At 46.3% G+C, this 17,918-nt stretch overlaps 2 protein-coding genes across 9 annotated transcripts in view; one reads left to right on the top strand and one right to left on the bottom strand.

The window, feature by feature from the left end:
- The window catches only part of LOC144390244 (protein NLRC3-like), a 111,842-nt gene that overhangs the window by 60,898 nt on the left and 33,026 nt on the right, over positions 1-17,918 (bottom strand). The gene's annotated exons all lie outside the window — the stretch shown is intronic.
- dtx3la (deltex E3 ubiquitin ligase 3L a) lies at positions 10,911-15,496 on the top strand. 8 transcript variants are annotated; one of them, XM_040166655.2, is made up of 5 exons: positions 10,911-11,274; positions 12,259-12,351; positions 12,444-12,595; positions 13,345-13,550; positions 15,047-15,496. In XM_040166655.2, exons 2-5 carry the CDS (start codon positions 12,270-12,272, stop codon positions 15,114-15,116), a joined length of 510 nt encoding a protein of 169 aa, XP_040022589.2. In that variant the 5' UTR covers positions 10,911-11,274; positions 12,259-12,269; the 3' UTR covers positions 15,117-15,496. The 8 variants fall into 8 exon arrangements, 6 of the variants coding, with proteins under 6 accessions (XP_040022589.2, XP_077952953.1, XP_077952955.1 ...); XR_005710341.2 differs by having other exon boundaries at positions 11,067-11,282; positions 13,345-13,617; XM_078096827.1 differs by having other exon boundaries at positions 11,151-11,282; positions 12,131-12,351.

Here is a 17,918-nt window from a genome sequence, read left to right as displayed (position 1 = left end):
TCTATTTCGTTTGACGCCTGTAACGTTTACCCGGTCCAACGGTTGCTGATTAACATTGAGAGTGAGATGATTAAAATGATTGTTAGAACTGTAATCTTAAACTACTCAAATGTTATGAATAAAAGTCGTATTGATATATTGTTAGTATCAATATACAGTGTATTTTACAGATATAAAATATATAACTTTAGAATCATGTGTAAATACTATAGTGATAAAAAAATATGTTATTTTTTCTGCCATGTAAAAACCTTAAAATAAAGGAATAAATAGCTGATTGATCAGCGCTTGTCTTGAAGTTATATTCTCACCGTGTAGCAGTGTTGACACATATAAACACGTGGTAGATACAGTGTCAGGAACGTGCAATATTATGAAAGTTATACTCCTCTTTTGTCTTATAACAGTCACCAGTTTGGACATTAAAGTGGCAGAAGCATCATTGCGTCTGTGTGTTGACTGATTTGTTTCTTGTTCATACATCAGGAAGAAGACTTGTTATTGATCGAGATCAATGTATGTTAGAAACACTCATTTATAGATTCACAGCCGAGCTTTTGGTCCCTGTGGACTCAGGAAACATGGCGTTGAGGAATAATAATAATAATACTATTAATAACATGTATCATTACCATTACAAGACGTATCTATATTAAATAGATTTCATACATTATTAAATAGAAGTATGAAAAAACTGTCAAATATATCAACTCAATATTATGAAATGTCTTTCATTGGGATTTAATTCAGTGTCATTTTTGCAGTCTATATTTACTTCACTAAATCACAGTTACATTTCATAATTTCATTATATTGCATATTATATTACATATATATTACATATTATATTACATATATATTGCATATTATATTACATATTATATTGTATATTATATTACATAAATATTACATATTATATTACATGTATATTGCATATTATATTACATATCTATTACATATTATATATTATATTACATATATATTACATATTATATTGTATATTATATTACATATATATTACATATTGTATTGTATATTATATTACATATATATTGCATATTATATTACATATCTATTACATATTGTATTGTATATTATATTACATATATATTGCATATTATATTACATATCTATTACATATTATATTGTATATTGTATATTATATTACATATATATTACATATTGTATTGTATATTATATTACACATATATTACATATTATATTGTATATTATATTACATATATATTGCATATTATATTACATATATATTGCTTGTTATATTACATATATATTACATATTATATTACATATATATTGCATATTATATTACATATATATTGCATGTTATATTACATATATATTATATTACATATATATTGCATATTATATTACATACTCCCGGGTAAGAGCAGTATAACGTGGGGAGTCCATTTTTCAGGTGTGCTGTCCTGTGGATAGACAGAGAGATACTTTATAGGAATTGAATACATTGTACATCTTTTACAGTGTTCATTCTTTAGTTATACTCCCCAGGGGGAAATTAGTTGGAGTTACTGAGTAAACATACAAATATTCAGTATGAAAAATTAAAAATACTCAATATATACAATACAATAAAATACCAGAGGTAAACACATTACATTTAGGAAAATGCACATAGTATATTAAGTGTGTTAAGTTTGTTCCACACAAAAACATTGATTCTGCAGTCAGGAATCAGGAACATTTATTACCAAAATATGTCAGACATACAAGGAATTTGACTTGCGTGACAGCAGACAGACAACGGACAACAAGACAGATGAGACAACACAGTGCAAGAGGAATTTAAGCAACATATAAAAGGTAAAAATCATGTGAAGACTGATTTTCATGGGATCATTCTACGATAGAGCAGATGGCTTATAGTTGCGTCAAAGGTGCCCGGCTAGCAAGAAGAAACCGACTCTGGAACCTGTGACCATATCACATGGTCCTCATATTCCCCATTGCAGGTGGATGACGTGTAGCGGTGACGGAACCCGGATGGCTCTGGTGTCACCTGGAGGACCAACCATCTGCCACTGGACCGTGGAGACCATCGCCTACGCATGCAGAACGGGTGAGCGGCCGCTCTGCAAGGAGCACCTTGCTGCCCCAACAGGGGATTTCAGTCGACTGTTAGTTTTTTAATGTCTTTTATTTTAGGTATTTTGTTTTGCATTTCCTGTTGCGCTTTTATTTTGAAGGTAAGCAAACCGGAAGTGCGCCGTTAGAAGCGGGAGGAAACTTAAAGGACGAGATTTAAAAACACGGAAAAGCATTACGGGTTTCTTAGTTTAGGTTGTCATGGATACAGATTAGTGTCTGATCAAGTTTGTAGAATATTGTTTTAGCTTCTTACGTTTGTTCTGTTCGGTGTAAGATGATAATCAGAGTTCTTATCGGTTTAATACTAAGAGTATTATTCAGCCCGGAGGACACAGAGTAATTATCACCTGTGTGAACCACAGTACGGATGCATCCCCTATTTACATCAAAACATGATGTAAAGTCTCACCTGAGACCTACGAACACAAAATCCTTAATCCCTAATCCTATCTTCTGTCCTCAAAACTCAACTCCAGATTTTAATACCGGTTTATTTAGAAACGCATCACATTTTATACCAACAAATCACACAAAAAGGTAGAAATGGTGTTGAGAGGGTTATTTCACTTCCCGATTGGTGGTTTGTGGTTTCCTGCTGTAGAGAATGAAGTGACTTGAAGGCGGCGGACTGATCTGATGCAGGCGGCACTATGCGGCGTGAAGGTCGTGGTCTTTTCCCCAAATTATCGTCAGGGATCCAAACCGATTTCCTCTCTGATCACCAGCTCACATCCCACACTCACATTGACATCCATTACAGGCTGCGGGATCGCACGGAACAGTCGTGCCCCCTGTGGTGTGTCCCAGGAGACACGGATCCCTGATGACCCCCCGCTGTCTGTGTCTGTGACCATCACACGGTCCGTCCGTCCTCCTTGTTCAACACGCACACGCTTCTCAAGTAGCTGCCAGTCAAGAGTAACACGATGAATGCAGGTAACCCTTCAAACACACAGCAGGGAGCACAATCTGCACACAGACACACACCTCCCCTCTGATGACGATGATGATGATGATGACTCGTGGTCCTCTGAGGTCTTCCTCACACGTTCTATAGGAGCGTATAATGGACACGTCCATGTGTGTGTATGTATCTAAGATGAGCATTGAATGAGGCCTTTTGCTGCGAGTAGATCAATGAGCTTCTCATTGGTCAGGAGGACAGCCAGAGCGTGAAGGCCGTCCTGTCTCATGGTGTCTCCGAAGTAGAGGGACACCTCTTGGATTTTGTGAACATTTCTCCATTTTAAGCATAACTTTGCACTGACCTGATCAGTGTGTCGGTGAGCTCTGGTCCTGGTCCTGCAGGTCCTGGTCCTGCAGGTCCTGGTCCTGCATGATACAAAGACCATCATAATGTCTTCAGCAACCAGATGCAAACACATTTTGATGAATCAAACCAGACCTTCAGTTTTCTCTTAAGAACATAAGACACAAACGTGCAACTCAAGCCATCCTGAAATTGTTTGGCAGCAAAACAAGTCCTGTCTCCTCTGCGGGAGCTGAAAGGCATCTGCTCCTGCGTTGGAAATCCTCTGTTGTTTCGACACTAAACCCCAGCTTGGTTTTAGTGTCCTCAGACACTGTGGAGCAAAGAAAGACAATCCGGCTAAGCTGAGCGGGCCGGGGAGGGTTTAAACAACAGACAGGGGACAGGAAGCGCTACCATAGTTACCATGTGCTCCAAATCCTGCTCGACTACCACCTCTAATCCACATACAGAGGAAAGTCCAATTATCTTCCCAACTTTCCTTTTGCTTTCGTTCAGCCGCTGCTTTCTTATCTTTATATTTATATATATAATATCGCTCACAAGCTCTTTTCTATGCCAGGTTTTCGCCGCTGGTGGTGATGCATTCACGTGCTCTCGTACGTTGTGAACTCTCTATGAATGGATCCGTTTAAAAGGAAAGGAACATAGTCAGCGATGACACGTTTCATAAAGCAAAGAAGTATCTTTGAACTTTGCCACCAGGTCTTATTGTCAGTCACTGATCACTGCAGCACCTCCATGTGTCTCACATCCACAAACACCATTATGATACCGACACTCTCAATTACGTTGAATCTGCTTGGCTTCTGGTGTGAACGCAGCGCAGCTCATTGTTGCGCTGCTGACTGACGCATTAGTGGCAAGCAGACGTCCTCAGCCAGTCCCTTCATTTAAGGGCATTAAAGTGATTCGTCTGACAGTTGTTCATCTTTTAGATTCGTCTCCCCTGGGACCACCTTAAGACGAGACATGAAGTATGTGTTACTACAACTTAGTTATCTGGTTTCTAGCATTGAAGCTGCTGTTTGTCTTCACTGAGGTGGTTTCCTGGGCCGGAGGACTGCAGGCGTCCAGGGTCACGAGACCCACTGCTGCTGATTGGCCCTGGTTTGTTCCATCGCCCCCCCATGTCCTAATTGCCTCCATCCCTGTGGACAAGTACAGCAGCGCGTGAGCAGGAGGAAGAGGAGGAGGAGGAGGAGGAAGATGCAGAGGAGGAAGAGGAAGAGGATGCAGAGGAAGAGGAAGAGGATGCAGAGGAGGAGGATGCAGATGAGGAGGAGGAGGATGCGGAGGAGGAGGAGGATGCAGAGGAGGAGGAGGAGGAGGATGCAGAGGAGGAGGAGGAGGATGCAGATGAGGAGGAGGAGGATGATGATGCAGAGGAGGAGGAGGATGCAGAGGAGGAGGAGGAGGATGCAGATGAGGAGGAGGATGCAGAGGAGGAGGAGGAGGAGGATGATGATGCAGAGGAGGAGGAGGATGATGCAGAGGAGGATGCAGAGGAGGAAAGCCACCCAGAAACTCCCAAACATGATGAGTTGCTTGAACTCATGAGAGAGGACGTGAGCAGAGGACAGGAGAGACAATGGTGCCCAAACACAAATATAAACTTTGTAATGCAATGAGGTCGTGTGCTCACGTTATGCACAAAGGAAGGATGACCTGTGTCACACCTGCAGGTCAGGTTGGGTTCCTGTCCTGTCTCCACGTTTGTTTTGTGACTTCCTGTTTTATTTTGGAAATTAACCCTCCTCTCGTTTCCGTCTGATTGTCTTCCCTGATCGTGTCCACCCGTTCCCACCCTTCCCTCATGTGTACTTATAGTCTGCGTGTCCCCTTGTCCTGTGCCGGCGTGTCATGTCCTTTCGCCTTGCTCACCCGCCTCATGGTAGAATCAAGTCCACGTCATAGTTCAGTCTGTCCCGGACCTCGTTATAGATTCCTTATGCCGTTCATTGCTCCACAGCTCTCTGTTTAGTGATGGATTATTGTCTCCTTTCCTCACTAAGAGAGGGTTTTGTTTGCTTTGCGTTATTTAGTATTGCTGCATTAGTTTATCCAGAGCCCCATTCATGCCTCTTCGGAGGAGTTTTTTGTTTCCAGGCATTTCGCTGTCTTTTTGTTGGGAAAGAAAAGGCTACAAGGATGCAGGCTACAAGGATGCAGACTACAAGGCTGCCGGCTACAAGGCTGCAGTCTACAAGGATGCAGGCTACAAGGATGCAGTCTAAAAGGATGCAGGCTACAAGCATGCAGGCTACAAGGATGCAGTCTATAGGCTGCAGGTTACAAGGATGCAGGCTACAAGGATGCAGGCTACAAGCATGCAGGCTACAAGGATGCAGTCTACAAGGCTGCAGGTTACAAGGATGCAGGCTACAAGGATGCAGACTACAAGGCTGCAGGCCACAGGGATGCAGCCTACAAGGATGCAGGCTACAAGGCTGCAGTCTAAAAGGATGCAGGCTACAAGGCTGCAGTCTAAAAGGATGCAGGCTACAAGGCTGCAGGCTACAAGGATGCAGCCTACAAGGATGCAGGCTACAAGGCTGCAGTCTAAAAGGATGCAGGCTACAAGGCTGCAGTCTACAAGGCTGCAGGCTACAAGGATGCAGGCTAGGCAATTGAGGCAGTGTGAAGTGGTGGAGTCTGAATTGTCCCTCATGAGGAGTTCAGCAGTTCATGAATCAGGCGTAGATCTTTTCTGACTGGGGCAGGTAAAGTCTGTTTAATCCACTTAGAATGTCCAAGGCAAAAAGGAACTAAAGTAGCCACAAGGTGGTCTCACAAACAACAAAAAAAGCACGGACCGTCAGGGGAGGAGAAACCAGACAGCAGGTACGTCGGGTGCATGTCAATACTCAACCAGGGGAAGAGCCGGCTAGAAATAGAGCGTCTAATTGCAGAAAATAGGAACAGGTGAGGGGAAGAGAGGATGACGAGATGAGAAGTGTGTGTGTGTGTGTGTGTGTGTGTGTGTGTGTGTGTGTGTAGAAAGGGTTGGAGAGGAAAAGAGGAGGATACCCAGTTCATGACCATTTTTATTTTGTTTTGGAGATCGACCAGTCGATTGGCTGCGACCTCTGATTTAGCTGTTTCTATTCACTGTATTGATTTGATTTCTTATGCATTAAGATTGAAATATTATTTTGATCTAAAAGTACATGACACAAGCTACCTGTTACCACATGCACGTAATAAAAAGAACCGAATTGAAATGTCTGGATCAGATCTTTGGAGGTGAGGTGGCCTTTGAGTTGTGCAGCGACAAGTCAAGTCGCAGAGATGAGCCACGCCCCCTTCCGGGGGCCAATTAACCACCACTAGTCGCGCGAGTAGGCTTTTCTTTGGGCGTGAAGGCAGCTGGAGCTGCATCTGGGCCGGTCCTCCAGCAGCAGGGGTTCCTCTCTGATGAGGATAAGTGACAGCCTGGGCAGACGCTCTGGACTGGATGTGATCAGATCTCCACCCGCAGACTATTAACTCAAGCAAATTGCACCAAGTACGTTAAAGGGGCCTTGTCTGTTTTAATATCCGTGATCTCTCCATTTGTTTCAGGGAGTTAAAAGACTCATCTCGCTTGATAGCAAAGCACATTGGTCACAGCCTCCTCCTCCCTCCTTCTCCCCCTCTCTCCCTCTCTCCCCCTCTCTCCCCCTCCAGGCTAAATCAGCTCACTGTGTGTTTCTGCATCACATCTTGTGGACCAGCAGATCTCTCTTTCCTCCTGAAGAAGTAAATCATAAGAAGTTGCCGTGTGATTCATCCTGTTTTCTCACGCATCGCTCTTTGATAACAGGACATGTCTAATGATGCTTTAGAAATAAACATCTGCTTGAACGGAGGAGATAGCTTTATTTCATTTAAAGAGTCTGCTTTAAAAGTGACGTGTTTCTGAACTAAACGACTACTTCCTAAAAATGTCTTGTTTGTTTGTAACACCCCAAATTACAAAACAATAAACAACATCTTCTGTGCCAGAACCCTCATATCGGAACAGAACATTTCACCAGAAACCCTTGTTGATGACCAGGCGGCTTTTAGCTGTGGTGGTCTGTGGAAGGAGAGGCGCTCCTCACACATCCAGGGTGTCCCTCTGTGTTTCTCGCCTGGCTGGCCTCTGGTCTTCTGTCTCCCGTCTCCTGTTGGCGGGGACAGGACAGTGGGCTGGACTTGGGGGCTGAGGTGGACCAGCCAGTGGCCCACTGAACAGTCACATGCTGCTGCCTCATGCTGGGCTCCTTGTCGAGAAGGAAGTGGTTAGTGGCAGCAAAAGGTGTTGGAAAAGGGACAGCTCTGGGGACAGCTGTCTCCAACGACACAACAGCACAGTCCCAATACACAATGTAGCCCCCCCCCCAGATAGTCCCTGTCGACCAGCTCAGCCACGTGGGACGACCCCCTCCCTGAAGATCTCCCCAGTACACAGCCCGACAGACCAGTTAAACCATCACAGGGTTATTTGGTTGGCTAGTCAAGGACCCTTGTTTGCTGTGGGACTAAAGCAAGCGGACGTTAGCTTTCTGTGTGTTGGGGAGTGGAAGCAGGTTTGGGGGGGCGGCTTCCTCAGACTGAAAAGGCTCCGCACTTCCTCGTAGAAAGAAAAATCAATAGTGACAATCTCCTGACAGCGTACAGCCATTTAATTAGTACCTCGAGACGCAGGAGAAAACCAAATTATCCAATAACCGAGGAGCAGACACGGGTTGGCAAGGCCGGGAAACAGGGGGACGAGGGAGGGGAGGGGGAGCAAATGGGAGGGAAGGGGGAGCATATGGGAAGGAAGGGGGGAGCAAATGGGAGGTAAAGGGGGAGCATATGGGAGGTAAGGGGGGAGCAAATGGGAGGTAAAGGGGGAGCAAATGGGAGGGAAGGGGGAGCATATGGGAGGGAAGAAGAGAGCAAATGGGAGGGAAGGGGGAGCATATGGGAGGTAAGGGGGGAGCAAATGGGAGGTAAAGGGGGAGCATATGGGAGGGAAGAAGAGAGCAAATGGGAGGGAAGGGGGAGCATATGGGAGGTAAGGGGGGAGCAAATGGGAGGTAAAGGGGGAGCATATGGGAGGGAAGAAGAGAGCAAATGGGAGGGAAGGGGGAGCATATGGGAGGTAAGGGGGGAGCAAATGGGAGGTAAAGGGGGAGCATATGGGAGGGAAGAAGAGAGCAAATGGGAGGGAAGGGGGAGCAAATGGGAGGTAAAGGGGGAGCATATGGGAGGGAACGGGGGAGCAAATGGGAGGTAAGGGGGGAGCAAATGGGAGGGAAAGGGAGAGCAAATGGGAGGGAAGGGGAAGCAAATGGAATCTATGATTTCCATAATCCGAGCCACAGATTCCCCCCAGTTGAGTTCGTCAGGGTCGACGTGTCAAATGCTGCGCTGGGATCCAGTAACACTAAGATAGAAGTGCTTCCATTGTCTCTGCTTAATCTCTGTGGTGCAAAGCCGGATATTTACGGCCAAGACGTAGTTTAGCTGTTGAAAAACAGCCTTTTTTAAATGATTTTACTATAAAAAAGGCCGGTTTGATTTTGGTCTATAATTTTCCATTGTTGGTTCATTCTTAAGGTGCGGATTCATCAGAGCAGTTTTAGGGTTTTTGGGGAAACACCCGAGAGGAGGGATGTGTTTACAATCTATAAGTCAGCGGTCGTGTGGAATGTTTAAAAAAAGAATATCTGAGCAGCAGGATGAGTTCAGAGGCTGTAGAATGTCGTCTAGAGTTCAATGAGATCATGGTGTTAAGCGGACGTTATTCTGGGATCGGGAGACAACGTGTCCTCTGTTGGGTGTGGAGACAAACAGAAGACTGTTTGTCTAATTGTATCAGTATGAAAGGGACCTCAGTGACCTCAGCAGCCACTCACGCTGGAAGGTGTCGTGTTGGGGGTGTGAGAGAAGACTGTCCCGTGTCTCAGGTCTGTCTTTGGATGGTGGACCCCACATGAAATACACAAAACCAAACGCATCAAAACGGATCTCGACAAACTGTCACCACACACACACACACACACACACACACACACACACACTGGCAGAGCTGAGAGGAATAACTCAGCAAGGGAGGCCAACGGGTGATTTTAGATGAACATGTGTCATATGAAGGCCTGCAGAGGCGACAGGAGGTTCTTTCACGCTAGTGAAGTGATGAACTTTATCCTCGTTTCCTGTCCGGCTCAGAGGTTTACGACAACGCAAGAAGGTTGTTCCCTTCTATACATTTATTTAAGAAAACTGCTCTACACGTATGACGTTTCCTCTATTTTTCTAGTCCGTATGCAAATTGTAAAAATACATCTACAGGATGGTGCTTTACTCGACGGACGGTGGCATCCGTCCGTGACACAGACAATCATCACGTTTGACTCTGTAGGACACCAACCAACGATACGTTTTGTCTTCACAGGTATAAAACGCAGAGGACAACGAGGGAACAGATGGGATTAGCAATGCTGGAACAGGAAGAGCTACGAGTTATTAACGTGCTGCACTGCTGCCGGATGTAGACGCGCCCAAACTAATCAATTATCTGCTCTCTGACGTCCTGCAGCTTCTGGCCGAGGGGATTTCTTGATTTAAATTGTGAGACGTTGCGATCTGTTCTTCTAATTGTTAAACTCTGACCACTGATGAACATTGTACACACGACCGGCAGGACCGGCCGGAGCAGGACGACCGGGCGGAGTGGAAATGCTTCGAGGAGGTACTTTGGATACGACAAAGGAGGTGTAGAATGTGGGGGGCCGTGGATCAAACCACGGCCCCCCACAGAGGAGCTTTACATTAAAGTAAAAAGAAATGATTTAGAGCAGCGATTCCCACCAGGGGGGCCGCGAGAGGTCATTTACAATAAATAAATAAAAAGGTTTTAATTTTCAAATTTGAAAAGTTAGAAATTAACATAAAAATATGTATGATGCGGCACGTTAGTTATGTGAAATCTAGCGGGTACAAATATGTACTACGGCTTTAAGACTCACGTGAGCGCAGGAGAGAGGGAGGGAAAACGGGTTTTTGGCTCCACGGGTGCGTCAAGTGTTTTTCCCGGTCAGACGACCACCTGCTGAAGCCCACTTTGCCCCGTCGAAGAAGCTACCGTCCAGCATAGCTGCTAAACAGTAAACCACCTGTTCACTCACCTGAGCATCGAGGCCGCAGGGACCCAGACCCCGTCCCACCCAGAGTAAGTGCTTTATAACCCCTGTAAGGCGGCGGTAATAATCCAGACCGCTACAGAAACATTAATTGATGAAGCACAAACAATTTAAACGAACAGATTGGTTAACCGGTTGATCCGTACTGGTTCTACACTCTGCCAAACACGGCAAAGCCCGTCTACGGCGGCGAGATGCTGAGCGGCGCTCAAGCGCGTGAGATATGGAGCTGCTTTCAGGGAGCGCCGGAGAAAATGGTTCACAAAACACACATTGTCTGTTAATACATGTTTAATCGGTTAAATTCTTCCGGTCATTTAATCATCCCTAGTTTACGTTTTGATCAGAGTTGTGATTAAACGTTTGGGCCGCAAAAGATTTTCAGATTGCAAAGTGGGCCGCGGCGTTCTGGAGGTTGGGAACCGCTGGTTTAGAGGAGACGAAGAAACGCAGAAGGCGTTTGGAAGTGTGTCACCAGGAAGTGAACTGAAAGGACACGCACACACACGCACGCACACACGCACACACACGCACACACTCACGTATATGTTACGGATCCTGTCAGAGCTGCTACACCGGTTGAAGAGTCTCTCAGCAGGACACAACCTGCAGTGTGACACACTCGTCCCTCCCGTTGTGTCTCTCAGGTCCTCGGGAGCTGAAGACACTCCGAGCTGCGCTGGGGAGGCAGAGAAGGAACGGAGACAACTTTTAATGGTACTAATGTGAGTAACAACGGGACACTCGGTGACCAGTTCCGCTCATGTTGTGTAATAACAGCGTAACAAACACTGTGAGTAACTGTTGGTTTGAAGTCTTCAGTAAATCCTGTTCTTTTGTCTAAATGTATCATTTGCATGTAGAAATGTGTCTTCTAGATTACTAATTACTTGCTGAACATGAAAACACCGGCTAGTCCTTTTATTGAGTGAGCAGCTGTCTTTATAACTGCTGACTGACAGGAGACGATACACATCTGCACCGAATGGACACGATCATGACACACGCATGTTACATCTGTTGGGACTATAAAATGAATGAACGTACTTTAATGGACTACTGGCTGTGTTTCATAGATTCAGGGTGAATTAGTTCTTCGTCAACTGTCCTTCCAAGCAGGACACAGCAGTAAGTGGGGACAGTGTCTCCAGCAGGCATGTGAATGGACAAACAGGTTTTACCTTGAGGCAAACTGCTGACCCCAAACCAACCAAAGCACTTCAATGTACGAGTACATTATTTTTTGCAGTGGTCGCTAAATACGCACAAATAAAACTTCATTAACGAAGTATTGAGCAGAACATGAATAGTCAGATCATCTCACGCCGACTCCTGTAAGCTGTGCATTCGCTTTGCCTCTGTGGCGCTTTGTATTGAGCCCAGTAGATATTTCATGTACTTGTGTACTGCCCTTGGACGTACTGTCTTCCATGAAAGAGGCGGGTTTCACTGAAATGGTTACAAGCGAAAAAGCAGCGTCCTCCATTTCCCACAAGCCAAATAATTACTTCCTGATAACCATAGACCTGTTTTTCCCATGTCCTTCAAACTGGAACCATTTCTTCTCTCCCAGCTTAACTTAAATGCTGATGACGGCGTGAGATCACATGTCCAGTAGACGCACCTGTAGTGTTAAGAGGGACATGTTGTGCTCCGTGTTTGGTAAGCAGTCCTCAGCCAGTGCTGCTTTCCTTGGTTTAGTGCGTCTCAGGATGGGCTCTGGACAGAGCAGTGACAAACTGCACTGCAACCGCTACCTGGACGGGAAGGGTCCTCGGCCCCTGTCACAGCAAGGTACGTGCAAACCCGCCTTCTGTGTGACTTCAAACCTTCCGTGCGTCTCCTGACTCCCTCTGGACGGTTTGACTAAACGGATCTGCGTGCAGCCACTTACGACATGAAGGGGAAGAACAGAGGACTGAATGACTGCCAGCCGGAGGGCCACATGACCTGGATGATCCTCCCCAGAGACCTCCCGGGATTCCCCGAGGACCACACCCTGCACGTCAACTTCACCTTCCCAGACGGGATACAAACAGTAAGCCAACAGCTCTAGTGAATCAACTGAACTATCTGATTGTTGACTGACGAGCAAAAGTCACTGCACGGAGGCCAGGTCCTCTTTCCAGATCCCTAATCAGCTATCGCACCTCCTCCGTAGCATTTGACACACTTTAGCAAGGGAGGACAGAAAACCAAGGATACGTGGTGCTAAACATTAGACCCTTTCTCCGATGTAAGCTGGGAGGGTCTCCGGCCCCCCGCGGACGATGACTGACATCGACTAGGATCAGTAACACGCTTGATTCATACAGTGAATTGCGTCAGATGCAAACCCACAAGAACACAGGAGACGGCCGACCCGAGCGCAGGATTCTTTCCACCAACGGAGTGGACGGGCCGGTCGGGCCGGTCGGGCCGGTCGGTCCGGTCGGTCCGGTTAGCAGAGCTGCGGCTCGGATGCTGCGGCAGATAGTAGGTCACATCCCAACTACGAATTCCATCCATAACAACCTGTAATCAAGCAAAGAATCCACTTCCTGTCTACACCAGCGCCCGTCGGTCCAGTTTATGGAAGTAGTCATGTGACACTGTGTTTTGAGGCAGAGCACAAAGAGTATCATTGTACTTTTTAATAAAGAAAACGAGGTGAGCCTGATGCAACGGCCAAATATTTACTGTGTTTTTTTTCTGCTATCGGCACACCCGCACACAGGAGTGCCGTGTGATGAAGCCACAGCACCAGAAGCACGTGGGTTCGAGGTTAACGCACGTCTCCTCCTGCAGGAGAAACAGCCCCACCCTGGCCGGCCCTACGCGGGGCTGCAGTGCTCCGCTTACCTGCCCGACAACCGGGACGGCAGGAAGGTTCTGCAGCTCCTGGACAAGGCTTTCGTGCAGAAGCTCCTGTTTGCCGTCACCACCAATGCAGATGGACAGGACGCCGTCACCGCAGCTTCCGTCCCCCTTAAAACGCGAGCAGACGAAGGCCCGTGAGTAGACGCTTGGAACTCCACCGTCTGCTTTCCTGCACGTGGAATAGAATGCGTGGATGAAGCAGTGAGTTGGTCCAGTGGACCCAGGTGTAACTGAATGCAAGTCTTTGGTTTGCGCAGGAGTTTGCCTCCACAACAGGACCATTGAACGTGGTAAAGACCACCGGGCTCTTTGAATTGATCACAAACGCTTCCCCTGTTATACACAACCTGCTCTAAATGATATTACAAGACTTTGGAGCCACCTGATAAACAGCAACTTCACTACTTGGAATCAACGGATGCAAAAGCTGCTGAGAAAAGTACTTCTTTGTGGAAATGGTTTATATCTCGCTGAAGGCGCGTAGTTTACGTCTCTACACACAGCTGATTGTGGCTGCTGGAAGATTAACTACGTATTACTGCTACAAATACCAGTGTTGCTGAAACTACCATCAGTACTTAAACTAGTACTAATAGTACTTCAAATACTAAAAGGACCACTACTATTACTTCAACTACTCCTTAAAGTGATATCAAAACTACTATTTATACTGCTGTTAATACATCAATTAACCACTGGTATTAACTCAAGTAGTAGTACCACTAGTAGTGAAACTACAATTGATACTGCTATTACTAACAGTACTACAACTAGTACTACTGACATTAATACTACCATTGGTGCTCCCATCAGTACTACTATCACCACACACACAGGTTTCAGCATACAAACACTCCGTTAAACTAAGAACGTGTTCAGCTGAATGATTACTTGCAGCGAATGACTCAAGTTTCTACCTTCTTATCGTTTTTAAAATATGAAATATTCCTATTCTTCTCGACGATGATTCTCTACGGAGAGGTTTCTCAGATCCTCCTAAACTTCGTCTTTCCAAGCGCTCTGCAGACGCGTGAAACACGTCCTGCCCCGTCCAGAAAGGCCGCTTCATGGCAGACATTGTTTCCCGGCTGAAGCCCCGCCTCTCTCCGGAGCAGCGAGCCAATGGAATGGAGGCACACCCTGATGGCGTTGAGCAGCAGCTTGCTGAGCCAGTAGGAGCTCTGATATGATCCGAGGGCTCGGTGTTGGTTTCCCTTTAGTGTGACCGGAACGCCGGCGCTGTTTTGTGTCTCGGCCCCTTTGTTGGCTTCCAGCTTCGACCGATGTAGTTTGTTCAGTTTGAAATTTGCATACAATATACATTATAAGTGTAATAATTGTTGTGTGGCTTTGTAGCCCCTGATGTCACAGCGCTGTGTATTACGTGTGTCTTAGTGCTGATTAGGGACCACTGCAGGATTTCCCACGGGGTTCGTCCCTGTAAACCGGCTGAGAAGCTTTGCACCAGTGAGCCAAGTCGCTGCACGACTGATGACGGATCTCATCTCTTGTCTTTCTATCTAGTGGACGCGGAGTCGTTGAATACAAATGACCGATGCACGCTTTTTGGGCTTGCCAGGAAAAGTCATGTGATGAAGTGATGGTGTCTGTGTCCTTTGTGTGCTTTCAGTGACGGATATCCAGACTGTGACTACCTGGAGACGGTGACGAAGCTACTGAGGGATAAAGGCCTTGAATAACATGCATCACGCCGCCGGCTGGACAGACTTCCAGCCGTGTAAATGGACAATGTCCCGTACGACTCGGCTGTGATTTATTTTCGAGCAGTACATGTAAAATGATGAACTCCCCTTTTGAACAGACACATGAGTCCATACAATCTATACAAGTTAAACCAACAGGGAAAATGCTACGGTTCAGGTGAAAGAGTTCTGTGAAATAATCACTCAATACTGAAGTTAAATCGTCAGTAAATTGTATTATTTCAGATATTTTTTAACAAAGAAATACAAATCTGACAATGATTACCTGGAAGTGTGACATGAAGTCACGTTGGCGGTTGAGTGTGGTATCCAGTTAATGACGACTAAGCTGTGAATAAAAAAAGGTCATTTTGTGATTGTGTTTGTATTTTCTTTAGCACTAATAGACAAACCTCCAGGCTGGATTCTCCACAACGAACCCTGATAAGGATGAAATAAACCTCTCATTTCACTCTGTAAAGGCGGCTGATGAGATTTCCTCTCAGACGCTCTGGACCTCAATTTTGAACTGAAGATATAGAGGAAGATGTCTCAGGAATTAAAGACAACATTGGTCCTGATTTCCATCGGACTAACGCGAGGCTGAATTATGAGACGGGACGGGACCCTGAGGGGACATTCCAGTCAAAGAGTGGCGACTTTGGCTCAGATATTCGTCCTCCGAGGACAGAGGAGGCGGAGCCAGGGTTTACGCCACGTAGCATCCTCTCCACACAGCAGCAGTTCAAGTACGTACCGCAAATCTCAACGAATTCAGTTAGAGATTCAAATCTAAAACAAAGCTACATGCCACTCGTGATCATATTGTAACATTAACACAAAAAGGAACAATAATAACACTTAAACGTGTCTCAATTCAATGTGGCATGATGTCTATCAAGAATCTATCAAAGAACGTTGAGTAGTGCGTCTCTGTGAGACGGCTGGGATTTACTGACTTTGAGGTCAACTGGTGTTGTTTTTAAGCTCCGGTACAACATTCATTCAGCGATGAGTTACTATGAAGGGAACATCAGCGCTACACTTTGTTCCACACTATGACGATTACACTATTAAAAAGATGCTGGTTGACCCACGGTGAGGGGTGATCCCAACCGTTAAAGGTCCAGCTGCTTCCGTCTGACCGACTCTCTGAGGACACACTGACAAAGTGCTGCCGATCGTCTGTTTTATACGATCGAGCTGTGCTGATTGTCAACAAACCAAAGGGCGTAATAAAGACAACCTTGAGAAGAGGAAACATGGCTGACTGCGCTTGTGTGAAACCTGGAGGTGTTGTCCAGGTGGAGGTGTTGTCCAGGTGGAGGTGTTGGCCAGGTAGAGGTGTTGTCCAGGTGGAGGTGTTGTCCAGGTGGAGGTGTTGGCCAGGTAGAGGTGTTGGCCAGGTGGAGGTGTTGGCCAGGTGGAGGTGATGTCCAGGTGGAGGTGTTGGCCAGGTTGAGGTGTTGTCCAGGTGGAGGTGTTGTCCAGGTGGAGGTGTTGGCCAGGTAGAGGTGTTGGCCAGGTGGAGGTGTTGGCCAGGTGGAGGTGTTGTCCAGGTGGAGGTGTTGGCCAGGTGGAGGTGTTGTCCAGGTGGAGGTGTTGGCCAGGTAGAGGTGTTGTCCAGGTGGAGGTGTTGTCCAGGTGGAGGTGTTGGCCAGGTGGAGGTGTTGGCCAGGTGGAGGTGTTGTCCAGGTGGAGGTGTTGTCCAGATGGAGGTGTTGTCCAGGTGGAGGTGTTGGCCAGGTGGAGGTGTTGGCCAGGTGGAGGTGTTGGCCAGGTGGAGGTGTTGGCCAGATGGAGGTGTTGGCCAGGTGGAGGTGTTGTCCAGGTGGAGGTGTTGGCCAGGTGGAGGTGTTGTCCAGGTGGAGGTGTCGTAGTCAGCGCTGGTCATCAGCATCACGCTGGGCTCCAGACCTCACCTGGCCCTCACGATGGGACGTGTGAAAAGCACACAGAGCTCCCATTGGACGGGGGCCGCGTCATGTGACCAACCCCCAGTTTCCAGCGAAGAATCAACCTCTTTCGTTTAACTTCCCGTTAGCAACGAGTTGGGAAACCACAACATTGTTGGTTTCATTTTCCTCCACTTTCCAAATGAAGTCTTAACTCCACCGGACAAACAAAGACTTGATTTCACCTCATTCCTGTTTTCTTCTGTTCTTTATATCCAGAGATAACATTAAGATTTGCTCTCAAATCATCACATTTGTGAATCTGAGCATTGTTCTTCCCAACAGATGCTGCTGTGAGATGAGTGAGGGGTTCAACTGCACACTCAGCAGGAGGTGGTGGGAGGAACTGTGTATTTTCTCTTCATACTTCACCTGAAGCCTTATTCGTCCATATTGCAGAGCCTGAACTTTCCCATTTTAATGCAAGACTGATGTTCTCTTCAAACTGGATTACAGACAGTTCTTTGCTCCCTCAATAAAGTATAATCTTATTTGGGAGGCTTCTGTCATCCAGGAGCCTCTTAAACCACTTTCTCCTGGACGCTGCCCCCCCCCCTCACACACACACACACACACACACACACACACGCACACACACACACACACACACACACACACACACACACATCGGGCAACCGCTGGCAGGTCACACAGTCTGTCAAAGGACACACAGGGATGTATTGTTTGTCGCTGTGGTCTATTAAACGGAGGAAAGGGGGCTCATACTTTTTTATTGTTGTATGAAAATTGCACAATAAGTATGGTTTATTCCGCTACATATTTGACTGCAGTCAGATTTCATTATAAACAGGAGGCATGTTCTCTCCTTCTGTCATTAAGCTCT

Source organism: Gasterosteus aculeatus, chromosome 21 (assembly GCF_964276395.1).
Source record: "Gasterosteus aculeatus chromosome 21, fGasAcu3.hap1.1, whole genome shotgun sequence".
Taxonomy (NCBI): Eukaryota; Metazoa; Chordata; class Actinopteri; order Perciformes; family Gasterosteidae; genus Gasterosteus; species Gasterosteus aculeatus.
This window is presented reverse-complemented; position numbering and strand designations above follow the sequence as displayed.